Below are 14,138 nucleotides of genomic sequence, written 5' to 3'. Positions count from 1 at the left end.
GAAAGGAAAGGAAAGGAAAGGAAAGGAAAGGAAAGGAAAGGAAAGGAAAAAAAAAGAAAAGGAAAAACCATCCCCACAAGGGGAAGGCCCCACGTGGGCCCGTCTGTTGTTCTCCCTGGCTCCGGACTTCTGCATAGGCCTTAGCTGCTTGCTGGTCGGTCTTCTCTTCCTGGGGCAGCAGCCACTGCGAAGCAGCCTGTTCCCCAGAGTCCTCGAGTGCACATCTGTCTGAGTCGAGCTCCGGGGTAAGGAAGACCCAGTAAAGCGCCAGAGTCCTGGGGCAAGCCAGAGCATCGCTGGTCAGCAGCCCCTCTGCTGGCACTCTGAGCAAGCCCAGGGCAAGCCCCCTCGTCGTGTGTGTCCGGTATCCAGCACGGAGACAGCACATGCATCTGCAAGGGCACATGGGCCCGGGGGGCTGCGCGGTGGGGCCGGGCAAGGGTGTCAGTGTGCGCCCACGTGTGTTTCACACCACTGCAGGGGGCCCTGTGACAGGGCCTCGGTTCAAAGCCACGCCTTCTCAACTCCCCCTGGTCCCCCGCCAGAAGCGGGCAGTGAAGGAAAGGGGCTCGGGGTTAGCCGGTTGCTCCTGGGCTATGTGCAGTTCTTGGAGAGGGGTGGTAGGGCCCGAAGACTGCAAGTCCCCGCAGTTAATTGCTGTCATTCTTGATGACGACCTCCACCCCGTGGTGCCGCAGCTGGGCTCGGAGCAGCAGGTTCTTGTTTTTAAGATCTTCCACCTGACACGGAAAGGAGGCCACGGAGAGAGTGAGCAAAAAAGCCGGCACAGCCGCATCCCCGAACGTGTTCAGACATCCGCTAGTGGGGGCAGAAAGATGAAGCCCTCTCTGTGGAAACCAGAGGCAGGCGTCCCACAGGGGCTCGCGGGCTGTGGGGTGGAGGAGGGCTGAACTGAGGAGGGGTCTGACCTGCTGTCGAAGCACATCATTGTCCAGCTGCAGCTGGTCAAGGCCCTGCAGTTCTTCAGACAAGCGGTGGTTACTCTGTCGAAGCTCTTGAATATAATCACAGGCTTTGGACAGAATTCCACCTTTACTCTGCAAGAAAAGGCCAACGAAATGAGGAGTAAAGTATGTGACACCTGGCTTGCCTTTCCAAAGCACACTCACACTTTGGACCTCATTTTTCCCCTAAGGAGAGTGGTAGAACATTTCACAGGGATACAGGAACCTTGGAGAAAGATAAGCAAAGATTACTGCCGCGTGTGCCCTCACTACCATTTCTGGAAACGATACCAAGAGACAGAATTCAGGCACCCTGCCCACTAACAGGGTCTTTCCATGACCTGGCCAGACTTGGTGCTCTCCATGGAGCAGTCTGGGATGATCTTGGACAGCTGCACAATCCAGTTGTTAATCTTGTCTCGGCGGCGGCGTTCGACTGCGGGGCAACAGGGAGAACAAGGTGACTCCGTGAGATCTCACCACAGGCCCTGCAGGGCTCCCTAAGCTCTCCCGCTCAGACACCAGGGCTGTCCCCAATCCCACCAGACAGTACTTACCTTCATTATGCTGAGCCCTGCGTTTCTCATCCCGAGTCGTCCTGGGAGCTTCTGACTTCCTGACAACAGAGCCCAGGACGGCCAGAGTTAAGGGAAGGACCGAACATAAGATCGGAGGCTGGCGTGAGGAATGACACAGGGGGTGGCAGGGATCAAGGCCACTGTGGCAGCCAAGAAGAACCGGGAGTTACTCACGGGGAATAAGGGTGAGTCCTGGGGGCAATGGAGCGCTGGCTTCCTCCTTGCAACACTTCTTGTGGTGACATCATCACAAAGAATTGTCCTGTGAAGATGCAGGGCAGGTTGTGTGAGGACATGCGACTCAGGAACCTCACCAAGCTCTGGGGTCAAGGTCCTAGGAGCTTCCTCTAAAAAAGGAGCATACTTCCTCCTGCTGAAGGGCGGCCCCGGGGTCACTGCCTGCCCAGGTCTCAGTGAGCGTTAAGGGGCCGTGGGAAAGGCCCACCGCCCCCAGCCATGTCCCACAGCCCGTCCTAGCCCCTCGAGCCGGCACCCTCACAGAGCTCACCAGTGCCGGGAGGGGTCGCCTGCCCCAGCAGCGCCTCCGAGCCTTGGGTAGTGACAACAGCTGCTGTACTGCCCGATGTGGTGCCCCCTGCGCCATCTCCCACTGCAGTGCTGGGGAAGTAAGTATAGTGCGTCTCGGCAGCTGTCCCCTCTGTGTCAACTGCATCGTCACTGGTGAATGCACCCTGGATCACCGCCTGGGAAGGAGAGCGACAGAACAGAGTCCAGGGACAGTCAAATACTTCCCACTGAGCTACTGTGCAGCTTCTACCCCGGGGGGAAGGAGGGAGAAACATCCAGAAAGGGAAAACCTAGTACCTTGGGACAAGGCAGCCTCAGATGCCTCGCCACCCCTAACCCCACCCCCATCTCACGGGTCCAGCTGGCTTCATCTTACTCCTCGGAGCTCCAGTCCCCTCCCCAGCCTAGGCCCTGGTACCTGGGTCATGGACTGAGTGGCAGGATAGCCACTGATGGCGCCAGTCCCCTCAGTCTGGCCATCCAGCTGCCCCTCAGACACCTGGATCACCCTGTACATCACCTAGAAGCAGGGAGGCAAGGGAAAGGTGGGCAGAGAATACAAGAGTCAAGGCGGGGACCCAAGGCCTCTCCTAAAGCTTCTCTCAGACAGAGCCCTGAAACAAGAGTGCTTCAGAGACAAAGCTTCGGCCATTCCCCCTTCTGTCCCCAGGGGTTTCAGCCTAGCCCCCACCCCACACCAACCTCTACTCCAAACCTCCTCCTCCCAGACCCTCTCCCCCCAGCCTCCCACCCCTGCGGGAGTCCACATCTTCACCGCCTCCTCCAAGCCAGGTCTCCCCTTGACAGGCTCATTACCTCCCTCAACCCCAACCCAACCCCAGGTAGCACCTGCAGGCACCTGGCCCCCTCCCTTACCTGGCCCCCATTCTCAGTTCGGAAGACGTACTTGACGTTGGGGTCAGGGAAAGTGGCAGCTGACTGGATGCTGGCAATAGCCACGCTGGTTGGGTCCTCCCCCGTTGCCACTGCACCTGAATTAAAAGAGCAAAGGAAAAGTCTGCGACTTACTGCCTTTCTCCCTCTGTTCCACCTGCATGTCATTCAGAAGAACCAGGGTGCACAGGAGATATGCCCATGGCGGAGGGGGAGAAGCCAGGCCGGGCCCTTGGTCTCAGGTCTGTTTCTATGACTCACCCTCCTGAATCTGCACTGTCCCCTCTTCAGCTTCAGCTGTTTTCTGCTGCCTGTTTGCGATGGGACGAAAGAAAAAGGGAAGAAGGGAATAAAAAGCTCACTGACCCATGTGGCTTCCAAACTCAATGGCATCCCCAACAGACGCTGGGTTAGGTTAGAATAACAACAGCTAGTATTTACTGAGTGTTTACTGCGTGCATAGCACTGAGCTAAGCACTTCACACGCGTTATCATTTAATACTAAGAACAGCACGACAGGGTAAGTAGCACTACTTGCATTTCGTAGATGAGAAACTGGATCACGCAGCTGGTAAGTGATGGAGCTGAAACCAGAATCTAGGTCTGCCCGACTCCAGAGCCAGTGCTCTTAGCCACTGCGCATTCTCCCAGGCCTCCCATCTCCCGCCCCAGACCCTACCTCTTCTGCACTCACCCCTTCATCTCTCTGTAAGGGGGCACATCCGAGGAGCTGGTCCTTCTTTGGAAGTCTTCGTATCTCCTGCCTCACAGGCCTGAGTGCTAAGTCCTGATAGAAATCAGGGAGTTTGCCGTGAGTCCAGGAAACTGAATAGCCTCTCTGTTTCAAGAAGCTAGGCTCCATGAAGACTCAGCCAAGAACAAAATCCAATCAGTCCACAGAGGACAATCCGTTTCCTCCATTCTGATGCTGAGAAGTGAGCTACAGTGGTTGAAAAAGTTAACTCTACAGTGTTCCTTGGCCCTCCATTATCGCTCCAAGTCACGGTGGAGAGGGGATGATTATGCTTAAAGACTGAGAAACAATATATTTCTGGATGGATCATGACTGAAGTTATCACAATGGGCCACGACTTCGGGATTAGGAAGGTCATGTTGAGACCACCACTATCAAAAACACAGGGCCGTTGGACGCTGTTGCTTCTGCCAGCTTCTCAGCCACATACTGTACCANCGCGGCTCGGCGGGCCCGCGATCCCGGCCCGCGGCTGGCAGCGCAGGAGGGCGGGGACGCGCGCGCTCGGGGGCGGGGAGTGCGCTCGGCCCACAAAGGGGGGCGGGAGAGAAGCGGGCACGGCCCCCTCCCTCAAAACAAAGGCTTCCTCCCCGGGAGGTCCGCCACCAGAAAATGGAAACAAAATCCAGGCTGCCCTGCCTGCCGGCCCACCCAGACTCTAGAGTCCCGACTCGCGTCCGGTCCCGAACTCACCGGCCGAGGCCGCCGATCTCCCCTGACCCTGTTCTCCCTCTCCGGACTCGGAGAGTCCCATGGACAGCTGCTCATGCGCACTCCCGGCCTGCGGCCATGTTGGTGAGGGGCGGAAGTGTCTCTCTCGACCCGCCCAGCCTCCTCAGCCTCTGAGCCGCCCCACTTCCGGTCGTTCTCGTTTGATGAGGCTGAAAGATCCGGATGGGTGGGGATGTTGCCTGGGCGGAGAAGGAACTACCTGGGACCCGCGGAGAATGACATTGAAGTCTTTGTGGCTTTCGGCGCGAACGGGAGAAAGATGACTAATGTGTGCTACCATCTTTCTGCTGGACAAGGCGTTTTTAGTGGTAGAAGGGAACGAGGGTGACTTAGATCAAGGGAAGGAAGTCGGACGGAGGCGCCATCTTTAACAAGGGCTACTTGGGAGGCCATCTTGGATCAGGACACTCTTTTGGTGTCTCCTGGAGAGGGGGACGGTTCTGGTTATACTCTTCTATATTTGCGTCAGCAGTTACCCACCCAAAGACCTCCCAGGACTTCCAGTTTTTGTGAGGCTTTCAGTTGCTGTGAGAAGGATGCTGATTCCCATTCTTCCCAGTTAAGACCTACCCTTAATGGATCTAGAGCAGTGTGGTGTGATGAGAAGAGTTTAGCCTCTGCAGCCAGACGAACTCGGGCCTCAAACCTACCGCTCTCCCTTCTTACCTCTGAGATCTTTGGCAAGCCTTTGGCTTAATTAGCCTCCCTAATTGACCTCATTTTACAGGTCTCCCATCTGTGAAATGGAGATACCAGTACCAACTTCACAGAATTGTTACGTGGACTAAAATCAAAGGCATAGATTCTTTGCTTGTAGAATACCTAGCTTTCACTGGTACATAACGAGCATTACGTAAATAAAAGTTTCTCTTCCTCATTTCCTGACCGCCCTGAACCTAGCTCTAGTTTCTAGCCACAGGTCTCCATGACAACAACTGAGGAAAAGCACCCAAGCAATAACAGCAAAAGGACATTTTGCCAAACATGAAAATGCGATCCCTATCACCTCAACTCTAATAAGAATAATGAGACTCCACGCCGTTTACATATAAAAGTACAACTTTTATTCTGAGACACTGCTTCTTACTAGAATGGGACCTGTGGCCCCAGCCTGTCTGGAGAAGCAGTCCCGGGGCCTGAGTTATGCCATCCCCCTTCCCTGAAATGGGAGGAAGTTATTCCAAAGGACAAAGGAGAAGCCAGGGAGACCCCTACAAGACCTCTCTTCCTAAAGGTAACTGGAGGCAGAGGGTAGGGATGCTTGAAAGGAGGTCAGTCCCTCGTTTGAGGGCTTTGAGGCCTTCAACGAGCTCCTTGACATGTTCCTCCTGATACAGAGCTAAGAGGGTCAGGAGGTATCCAAGAGCAGAATTAGGGTGGGCAATTCAGAAGTGTTTATGTGTGATGGGCTCTGACCCGGCCCTGTCTCCCCTCCTCCACCCTGGGCTTCCATGAAGGGAAGTGCACAGCCTTCGAGGAGGCCAGGAACTTTGCTGGAGTTCCCTCTTCATTCTTCACTTTGAGAAACCTCTAAGTATTCTGCCAACTCTTTATTCCCTTTGACCAATGACCCCACTCCCTGGTAACAGGATCTTGGTGACTTTCTTGGGAATATCCTAAGGGATAAGTGCTTTGTGTCTGAGACAAACTCAGGTAAACAACTGAGGCAATGCTTCCCACAGTCAAAAGGAGAAGCTGGAGGGTCAAAGCCTATGGTGTTGGGCACTACAGCTGCTCAGGCTGCAGAAGGGACAGCTAGTCTGCGACCCTGGCGATTGGAGACAACTTACTGTCCTCTTTGCCCAGTGCTATGGTCCTACTCACGGTCCCTCCCCTCTCCCAGGGTTAGCCTGTGTTTCAAATGCGTATGATCGGCGCTGGGGGGACAGAAGAAGGTCAGGGGCCTGGGGTTCCCTGGGGGGCAGACTATGCCGACTTCGGTGTCCAGACCCTTCTGTGTCTTCAGGTGGGAGCTCCAGGCAGCTAAGTGGCCGAGGAGAATAGGCAGGGATCATACTACAGGGGGAAGTTCTGGGGATGAGGCTATAGTCCCCACCCCCAGTACAGGTCTGGGTCCGCCGAACTCCCTGAGCCTCAGTCCTCTGGCGGTCCCGGGCCAGGGCCACAGCAGCATCAAAAGAAAGACTGCCCCCATTCCTCCAAGAGGAGCGGGAGGCTCGGGACCCCCAAGCCCTTTCCCCAGGAGTCCCATCAAGCCGACCAGGCCTTGGGCATGGGTTTGCAGGTGCCACATGAATCTTGCTACACATTGCACTAGGCATCTTGGCAAATTGTGGTTTGGGGGGCACCACAGGCACAGAGCGGACCTGTTGGACCTGAACCAGGGTGGAAGCCAGGCGCATGCTCACACCACTAGCGGAGCCAAGAGGACAGGGGCACAGATTGCAGCCCTCTGGACTGGGCTGCTCCTCAGGCTCCATCTCCTCTGGCTGGGGTGGCTGTGGGGCTGCCTGTTCTGCCTCGGAGGACTGGGAATTGCCCTCTCTGGCACTGTCAACCTCCAGGGACTCTAGATGTGACCCTTCAGGAAGGGAGTCCTTTCCTAAATGGTCACCTCCAGCCCTCTGGTCTCTCTCAGACTCTCCGTCCCCGCTTTCCCGGTCCATGCTGACCTCCCCTGCTTCTCCTCCAGCCGCTGCTTCTGGGCTTCTGCTGCCTTCACAATCCCTTTGGTCTTCTCTGGCCTCTTGGTCCTCCTGTCCCTTCTGTCCTTTAACCTCATCCTGCCTGCCTCCTTCCGTCTCTTGTTTGTGTACAACTTCCCAGCTCTCCTCAGCAGCTTGGTTTTCCTGGACCCCACACTCTGGGTCACTTCTGGCTTGTACCTGGCCTTCCTCTCCTTCCTCAGCCTCTTCCTCTCTCTCAGTCTTTCTTTCCATCTCCTTGTCTTTGCCCTGCTCTCCTCCTGTTCCCTCCACATCCTTAGCTTCCTCCATACCCTCATCCGCCTGCTGACCTTTGGACTCCTCTCCCTTGGCCTCTGTCTCTTCCCCGCTCCCTTCTCTCAAACTGACCATCATCTCTTGGCTTCCCCCGGCCTTCCCTCCTTCCTCAGCTGCCTCTCCATCCTCCTCCTCACTCTCTGGACTCCCCTCAGTCTCCTCCCTGATGTCCCTTGTGCTTTCAGGCTCAGCCTCCTTGTCCTCCCCAACTTTGCAGCATGCCTGCCCTTCCTCAGCGTGCCCTGGAGCCCCCTGTCTCCCACACCCTGCTGTCTCTTCCTCCAGACTTTCTGGAGCCTCCCAGGTTGGGTGTTTGGGTGTCAGAAGGGGACTTAGGTCATCGTAGGCACTCAGGAAGACTTCCTCCCCACTTTCCTCCTCTCCTTCAGGCCTGGGGTCAGCAGAGTCCGGGGAACAGCAGCTGGGAGCCAAGACAAACTGCGCCTCGTCCAGAGACAAGTCATCCAGGGGTGGCTCCACAGAGAACTCCTCCACCTGTAGGCATAGCACTGGGGCTCAGGACCAGGTGGCCCTGTCCACCCTCTGGCTTCCTTGCCACCCCCGAACCCAGCACAGCTCCTCCTTACCTGAGGCCCAACTCTCAGGAGCTCATCCAGGTAGCCCATCCCAGGGTCATCCTCCCCAGGGGAGAAGGCTGCTCCCGCTGCTCCTGCCTTGGCCGCCTCCCCACCCTCCACCCCCACCCACTCAGGCTCTGAGCCGCTTGAGTCCTCCAGGAAGGAGAAGGAATCCTGCACCTCCTGGGACAGGCAGTCCTCCAGGGCAGGGGCCATGTCCTCTGGGCCACCGTCAGCCAGGGGACCTGCGGCTGAACTTGCCTCCAACTTCTCATCTGTTGGGAGAAAGGAAGTCTCAGGAACATAAAGGTCAAGACCAGCCCGGACCCTTTCCAACGTGGATCTTCCTAACGCTGCTGCCGTACAGCCCCGATACTCCCAGCCTAGCTGCCCCCTGTGGCCGGTCCTCTCAGCTCAGTATCCCAAACTACTGGCTTAGAGCTGCCTGACTGAGCTCCCACCAGGTGCCACGCTGTCCATTGCACAGCGCATTGTCCTATTTTGTCCCCACAAAACAACTCTATAATGTAGGGTATTTATCCTCATTTTAAATATGAGAAAAGCAAGGCTCAAATTTGTCCAAGATCCCAGCTCTGCCACCTCCAACCCAAATCAACAGCAAATAGCTTAACCTAGGTCTCCAGTTCCACTGCAAGCAACAATTACTGTGTCATAAGATTATGAGACAATGAAACACGCTGATGCCTGCAAAGTCCTTATCACGGCGCCTGGCACAGAGTAAGCCTTCAGTAAATGGTAACTATTAGTATTCACACTATTACTATTATTATTATTATTACCTTCATCTATGATGTATCCCCACCTTGTACTTAGTAATCCCTACTGTATATGTCTGACACAGACTCCTATTCCTGGGTAAATCAGTGATCTGAAGGATACCAGAGTTCCTCTCTCCATGAATTCCACAGAACCTGATAATATTACTGGATCCCTCCAGCCTGGAATCCAGGGAGGCAGCTGAAGGTAACCACCCAAAGCCCGAGGCCCAAGGCCTCTGCCATTCCCAGGACGGATCCCTGGCATCAGAGCTTCAGCTTAGAGTTCTAGTCCCTTCTCCCAGTCTGGGAAATCCCTGGGTCCTCACCTGGGGGGCCAGGGCCAGGGCCAGGGCCAGAGGCAGGGCTCGGCCTGGGCTGTAAGGCAGGGCACTCAAGGCCACGGGTGAGCCTGGCCAAGGAGACGTTAGAGATGATGTTTGGCGGCACGCTGAGGATGGAGGTGATGTGTAGGGGGAGGTTGACATTGTAGGGGTCCGAGATGTGGACTCCAACACAGCGCTCTGCGCGGCTGCTGCCCCCGGTGCGAATCACTGACCGCCCCGCGCGTGGCGTGCCTGGCTCAGAATTCGTGCCCCCCAGGGTCTCTGCTTCAGGCTCCTGTTCACCTTCTGCTGCCTCCACAGAATCATTCTCCAAGCTGTCCGGCAGCAGCGGGCTTGGCCGGGGACTGCTGGGTCCCGCCAGCCCCTCCGGCTCTGTGGAGGAGAGAGAGGAGAGCAATAACGTCAGCTGCGAGGCGCCTGGACACCTCAGGAAGGCTCTGGAGAATGTCCCCTGCTTTCTCAAGCCCGAGATCCAGGACAGCCTGGAAGGCACCCGCCCCAGTTTCCATGGGCCACTCCCACAAATGCTCTGCAGCCAGCACTGTGCCTTCACTTACCTAGGAACCTCCTTCCCTCCCTGCAGTTACGGTCACTGGCCATCACTGCCCCCCACCCCCCACAAACACACACACACCACTCTGAACCTCTCTGTACATTCACATGAACAACACTCATTGACTAGGTGATAAACTTACTACTACCTAGCATCTGGGACTGTGGCTGGTGTGTAATAGGCACTCGTTATCTATTTTTGAAATTAGTGAGCACATGTGGCCACATGTACACACACACGAACACACAGGAATGCACACACAATGGGCTCACCCGTAATACTGTTATTCCTTTGCAGACACGTTCACAGACATGCTTGCACACAGGTGTTCACTGGCCTATGCATGCACGTACTCACACACCAAGTGCACACCTACACTCACCATCGCTGGCCCCAGCTGCAGCACTCAGCGAGTCCATGCTCTTGGCTGGCCGCAAAGTCCCCTTATCGGATTTGTCCTCTGCAAGACACGGATGTCTGTAGAGCCGAGGTCTGGTACACCTTTGGCAGAGCTCCCCCTACATCGCTCCAGACTTACCTCTGTCCTCAGCCCCCCGCGGAAGTTTACGCTTGGTCTCATGGCCAGAGCGACCCAGATTGAAGATAGATCTCCACTTCCTGACCTTCAAAGACCCCTTTCTCCTGGAGGGAATAGAGAAATCATTAGGGCTGGAGCTTGGCGGTCAGTGCAGGGGAGGAGGGCCCCGGAAGGAGGCCTTACTTGTGCTCTGCAAACTCAATGATCGTGTGGTAGGGCCGCATCTGTGGGGGTCCATCACCAGCCTGGAGGATGCTAGGCAGGTGGTAGGGCAGGGACCTGGGCATAAGGTCCTCGGGGCTGCCTGATCCCCGGGCCCCTGGAAGGGATCGCCATCCACTCTCCATCTCCCCACCTAGGAAAAGAAGAGGAATTGGCCGGCCAAGAACAGAGATGAGAGAAGGTTTTAGGTATCCAGCTCCTCATGGCTCCCTCCCACTCACCAACTAACTTCCAGGCTAGGGATGTACTCGGAGGCCTTTGGAGGCAGACACTCTGTGTCTAGCTCCTCAAGAGGGAATCCTCAGGGACAAGGGGCAGGAGATCCCAGGACATCGGCCCTGTGGGCTCCGGGTGCGAACAATCAGTCAGTAGCCCCGAGAACCAGGATGGTGCTTAGGAGCTCAAGCTCTGCGGGGGGTGGGGAGGGCTCAAGTACGGACTCCGACACCTGGCCAGCGTCTTCTCCAGGCGACCATGAGCTGCATCCCTCCGTGAGACTCAGTCCCTCATCTGCAGACCCTGGAGACTGAGCTAGGTGACCTCTGAGGCCCTCTTTCACTCTGACATGACGCTCCAGACGGAATGTGGTGGCGTGGGGGGTGGGAGGGACACTGACCAGAGAGAGCAGCGCCCCCGAAGAGCTGGTCCACGTGCGTGAGGATGAACTCGACCACGATGGACTGTACACGCACCTCCATGAAAGCTGCTGTCCCGTTGAAGCCTGAGGCCTCTATGTCCTTAGACCTGTGGAGATGTGGAGTTATTCCCCTCCAGGCCCACCGCACTTCCCCATCTGAATTCTCCCTAAAAATACCCTACCCCTTACCCCCTGCGTGCCTTTAACCTCATCTCCCCGCCTCTTAAACTACATTCATGATTCAAGTCTCAAATGCCACTTCCTTCAGGAAGCCCTCTTGGACACCCCCTCAGAATTAATCTCTACTTCCTTTGCACAAGAGACCACCTTGTTATAACAAATATCAGGACTTCTCAGAGTCTGCCTGGAATCACAGAGAGTGATATGCAGGCCAGTTCTCAAGAGACTATAAGATGTTTGCTCAACAAACATTCCACAAGGACTCTTCCTGCTCCAATCCCCAAGCTCAGTGATACAGTGTAAGAACACACAAAGGCCTTGTGTCCAGTGGGTAAACCCCATCCCATTCAATGTCCTTCTGAGCCTTCCTGTTTCTCGCTGGCCTCTGCGAGACCTCCACAGCCCTCTCCAGTGCCCCCGCACAGCCACAACCATTCCTGAGCAGCGTCTGGGCGTTCGGCTCTGCCCGGACCCCCACCCACTGCTCACCCGTGTACCCACCTCAGCAGGTTGGGGGCCCACACAATGGCCAGGTTGCGGGCGTGCATGTTGGTCTGAGCACTGAATGAGGCCATGTGCACCAAGTGTCGCATGAGGAATTCCAGGGTCCTGCAGAAAGGAGGCATCAGGGGCCAGGGGTCAGGCAGGAAACACCCAGGGCAGGGGTAGGGTGGAGGTGTGGGAGCCAGAAGAGAAGAGACAAGTCAAGGCCCCAGGGCTGTTTGGGGTAGTTGGGACTCTGGGAGCAGGGGAACCCCACACACCTATAGTTTGGGACAGGGAGTTCTCGAAGCACCTCTAGGATCTTGACCAAGCGCTCCGGCTCCAGTTGCACTCCCACGGCATCCTGATTGGGAGGAAGGGTTCAAGAAACGAGTCCGCGAGCCAGCACTGCCCCTGCTTACTCCTGGGACCGCTGAGCCCGACTCTCAGAAACAATTCTGTGCTGTACCCCACCCCACCCCCCACCCCAGATCTTTCAAAGGACACTGACATAGCAGACAGAGCTCAGAATTTAGGGCCCACAAGGCCTGCAGCTGGGTCTTGGCTATGCCACTTAATAGCTTCGTGACCTTGAGCAACTTACTGCCACTCTGCCTGAGCATCCTCCTCGCAAGGCTCTGGCCCAGGAATACCTTCGGGGTCCCTCCCTGTGGCTGCTCCGGGGGCTGTGGAGTTATTCCGAGGTGCCCAGGAAGGCCTACGCCCACCCAGTCTAGCCTGTGTGGGCTGAATGGTGTGGGCTGCTGTTCTGGCTTTCTAAATGCTATTCTGCTCAATGAAATGCAACTTATTTTTAAAATGTTACTGAATTCAAGATAGCAGTTTTGTCATGTGTTTTCTTATTCAAAAAATGTTCAGCACACAGTCTGCTCCTGGAGGCCATGCCTGAGAGCGTTGACTTCTAAGAGGGGTTCTCATTCTCTTAAATGTAAGGAAGCTCTGGTCTAGGTGATTTCCAAGGGCCCTCTGCTCTCCGACTGGGTTCTACTTTCCCCTAGTCTCACCCCTGAACTGTGTGTGATCTGCAGGCTTTAAGGAGGAAGGGCGAAAAGAAGAGGGATGGTCGGGCGGAGCTAGCAGGCCAGGGGGATTTGTAGAGATGGGGCTTTTCATTCTCGTGTGGTCTTGGTCATTCAGCATCACAGGACACTGTCTGGCATTGGACACACTTGGGAGGTCAAAACCAGAGCAGTCGCCCCTCAGCCTTGTCTCCCACCCCCCTTGCCTCTCAACTCACAGCAAACTTGTCATAGAGCCGGTAAGTGAGCAGGGGGTCCGGCAGTTCTCTGAAGTAGGCCTTGCACAGGGAGGAGACACAGTGAATGTCCTGGAGGTAAACATCTTTCCGCAGGTCTGGCTTCCGCTCTGCCTCAAACTCCTGCCTGGGGAGGTGCAGAGTGGTCAGGAGTGGTGGGGTTGGGGGAAGGTGGAAGAGGTGGGAGCTGCGCACATGGGCCCAGGCAGGGTCGAGGGTCAACGTGCATGGGCCTTGGAAGGAGGCTGTTGGGGCATGTGTCTACGCGAGGCACGTCACTGTGTGCAGTGGGTGTGAGGGTGGGGGAGAGGCTAGGGAAGTGGGCTGCGCACGAACAGGGATGCAGCTGTGGGTGTGAGCAGCAAGGTTGGGGTATGTAAGACTCAATAGAAGTGGGTGGATGAATGTACATGTATTTCTGGGTAGGCTTAAAATGGAGTGTAACTCTAAGAAGGAAACATTTGTGAAATCTTCATGACCTTGGGTCAGGCAACAGTTTCTTAGATAAGACACCAAAAGCACAAGCAGCCAAACCAAAAATAGATACGTTGAACATCAAATGACAAACTTTTGTGTGTCAGAGGCCACTATCAAGAAAGCGAAGACAAAAAAGAAAAAAAAGGGGGGGCGCCAGGGTGATACAGCGGGTTAAGTATCTGCCTTTGGCTCAGAGCGTGATCCCGGCGTTCTGGGATCGAGCCCCACATCAGGCTCCTCTGCTGTGAGCCTGCTTCTTCCTCTCCCACTCCCCCTGCTTGTGTTCCCTCCCCCTGCTTGTGTTCCCTCTCTCGCTGGCTGTCTCTCTCTGTCAAATAAATAAATAAATAAATAAAATCTTTAAAAAAAAAAAAAGAAAGTGAAGACAACCCACAGAATGGAAGAAAATATTTGCAAAGCTTAGATTCGGTAAGTGTTTAATATCTGGAATATATAGGGGCACCTGGGTGGCTCAGTCGGTGAAGCGTCTGCCTTCGGCTCAGGTCATGATCCTAGGGTCCTGGGATCAAGCCCCTTGTCTGGCTCCCTGCTCAGCGGGGAGTCTGCTTCTCCCTTTGCCTCTCCCCCACCGTCCCGACTTCTGCTCTCTCTCTTTCCCATAAATGAATAAAGTCTTTTCTTTTCTTTTTTTTTTTT

General features: G+C 55.5%; 3 protein-coding genes across 7 annotated transcripts in view; all 3 read right to left on the bottom strand.

Moving 5' to 3' along the window:
- Positions 1–4,548, bottom strand: part of LOC100463694 (upstream stimulatory factor 1) — a 13,868-nt gene extending 9,320 nt beyond the window's left edge. Inside the window, exon 1 of one of the 2 annotated variants that reach the window (XM_034667279.1) lies at positions 4,413–4,548. The gene's annotated coding sequence lies outside the window, so the exon portion shown is untranslated. The remainder of the gene's footprint in view (positions 1–4,412) is intronic. The other variant, XM_034667280.1, reaches the window with a different exon arrangement.
- LOC117803478 (upstream stimulatory factor 1) lies at positions 113–4,549 on the bottom strand. Of its 3 annotated transcripts, XM_034667282.1 has the most exons (11): positions 4,413–4,549; positions 3,660–3,752; positions 3,227–3,276; positions 2,948–3,063; positions 2,490–2,591; positions 2,052–2,247; positions 1,718–1,805; positions 1,523–1,581; positions 1,307–1,401; positions 930–1,058; positions 651–740 (listed from the first exon to the last, which is right to left on the bottom strand). In XM_034667282.1, exons 2-11 carry the CDS (start codon positions 3,665–3,667, stop codon positions 651–653), a joined length of 933 nt encoding a protein of 310 aa, XP_034523173.1. In that variant the 5' UTR covers positions 3,668–3,752; positions 4,413–4,549. The 3 variants fall into 3 exon arrangements, with proteins under 3 accessions (XP_034523174.1, XP_034523173.1, XP_034523175.1); XM_034667283.1 differs by lacking the exon at positions 4,413–4,549 and having other exon boundaries at positions 113–740; positions 3,660–3,667; XM_034667284.1 differs by lacking the exons at positions 3,660–3,752; positions 4,413–4,549 and having other exon boundaries at positions 2,979–3,063; positions 3,227–3,282.
- Positions 4,550–5,492: 943 nt separating this feature from the next.
- Positions 5,493–14,138, bottom strand: part of ARHGAP30 (Rho GTPase activating protein 30) — a 13,507-nt gene continuing 4,861 nt past the window's right edge. Inside the window, exons 2-11 of one of the 2 annotated variants that reach the window (XM_034667277.1) lie at positions 12,987–13,131; positions 12,010–12,092; positions 11,747–11,854; positions 11,045–11,172; positions 10,390–10,561; positions 10,207–10,310; positions 10,051–10,128; positions 9,098–9,487; positions 8,002–8,267; positions 5,493–7,909 (exon numbers count right to left, since the gene is read on the bottom strand). In XM_034667277.1, the coding sequence (XP_034523168.1) occupies positions 6,272–7,909; positions 8,002–8,267; positions 9,098–9,487; positions 10,051–10,128; positions 10,207–10,310; positions 10,390–10,561; positions 11,045–11,172; positions 11,747–11,838 (2,868 nt within the window). In that variant the 5' untranslated portion in view covers positions 11,839–11,854; positions 12,010–12,092; positions 12,987–13,131 and the 3' untranslated portion in view covers positions 5,493–6,271. The remainder of the gene's footprint in view (positions 7,910–8,001; positions 8,268–9,097; positions 9,488–10,050; positions 10,129–10,206; positions 10,311–10,389; positions 10,562–11,044; positions 11,173–11,746; positions 11,855–12,009; positions 12,093–12,986; positions 13,132–14,138) is intronic. The other variant, XM_034667278.1, reaches the window with a different exon arrangement.

This window comes from Ailuropoda melanoleuca, chromosome 8, assembly GCF_002007445.2.
Source record: "Ailuropoda melanoleuca isolate Jingjing chromosome 8, ASM200744v2, whole genome shotgun sequence".
Classification (NCBI taxonomy): Eukaryota; Metazoa; Chordata; class Mammalia; order Carnivora; family Ursidae; genus Ailuropoda; species Ailuropoda melanoleuca.
Note: the sequence above shows the minus strand (reverse complement) of the source record. Positions and strands in the feature narration are given on the sequence as shown.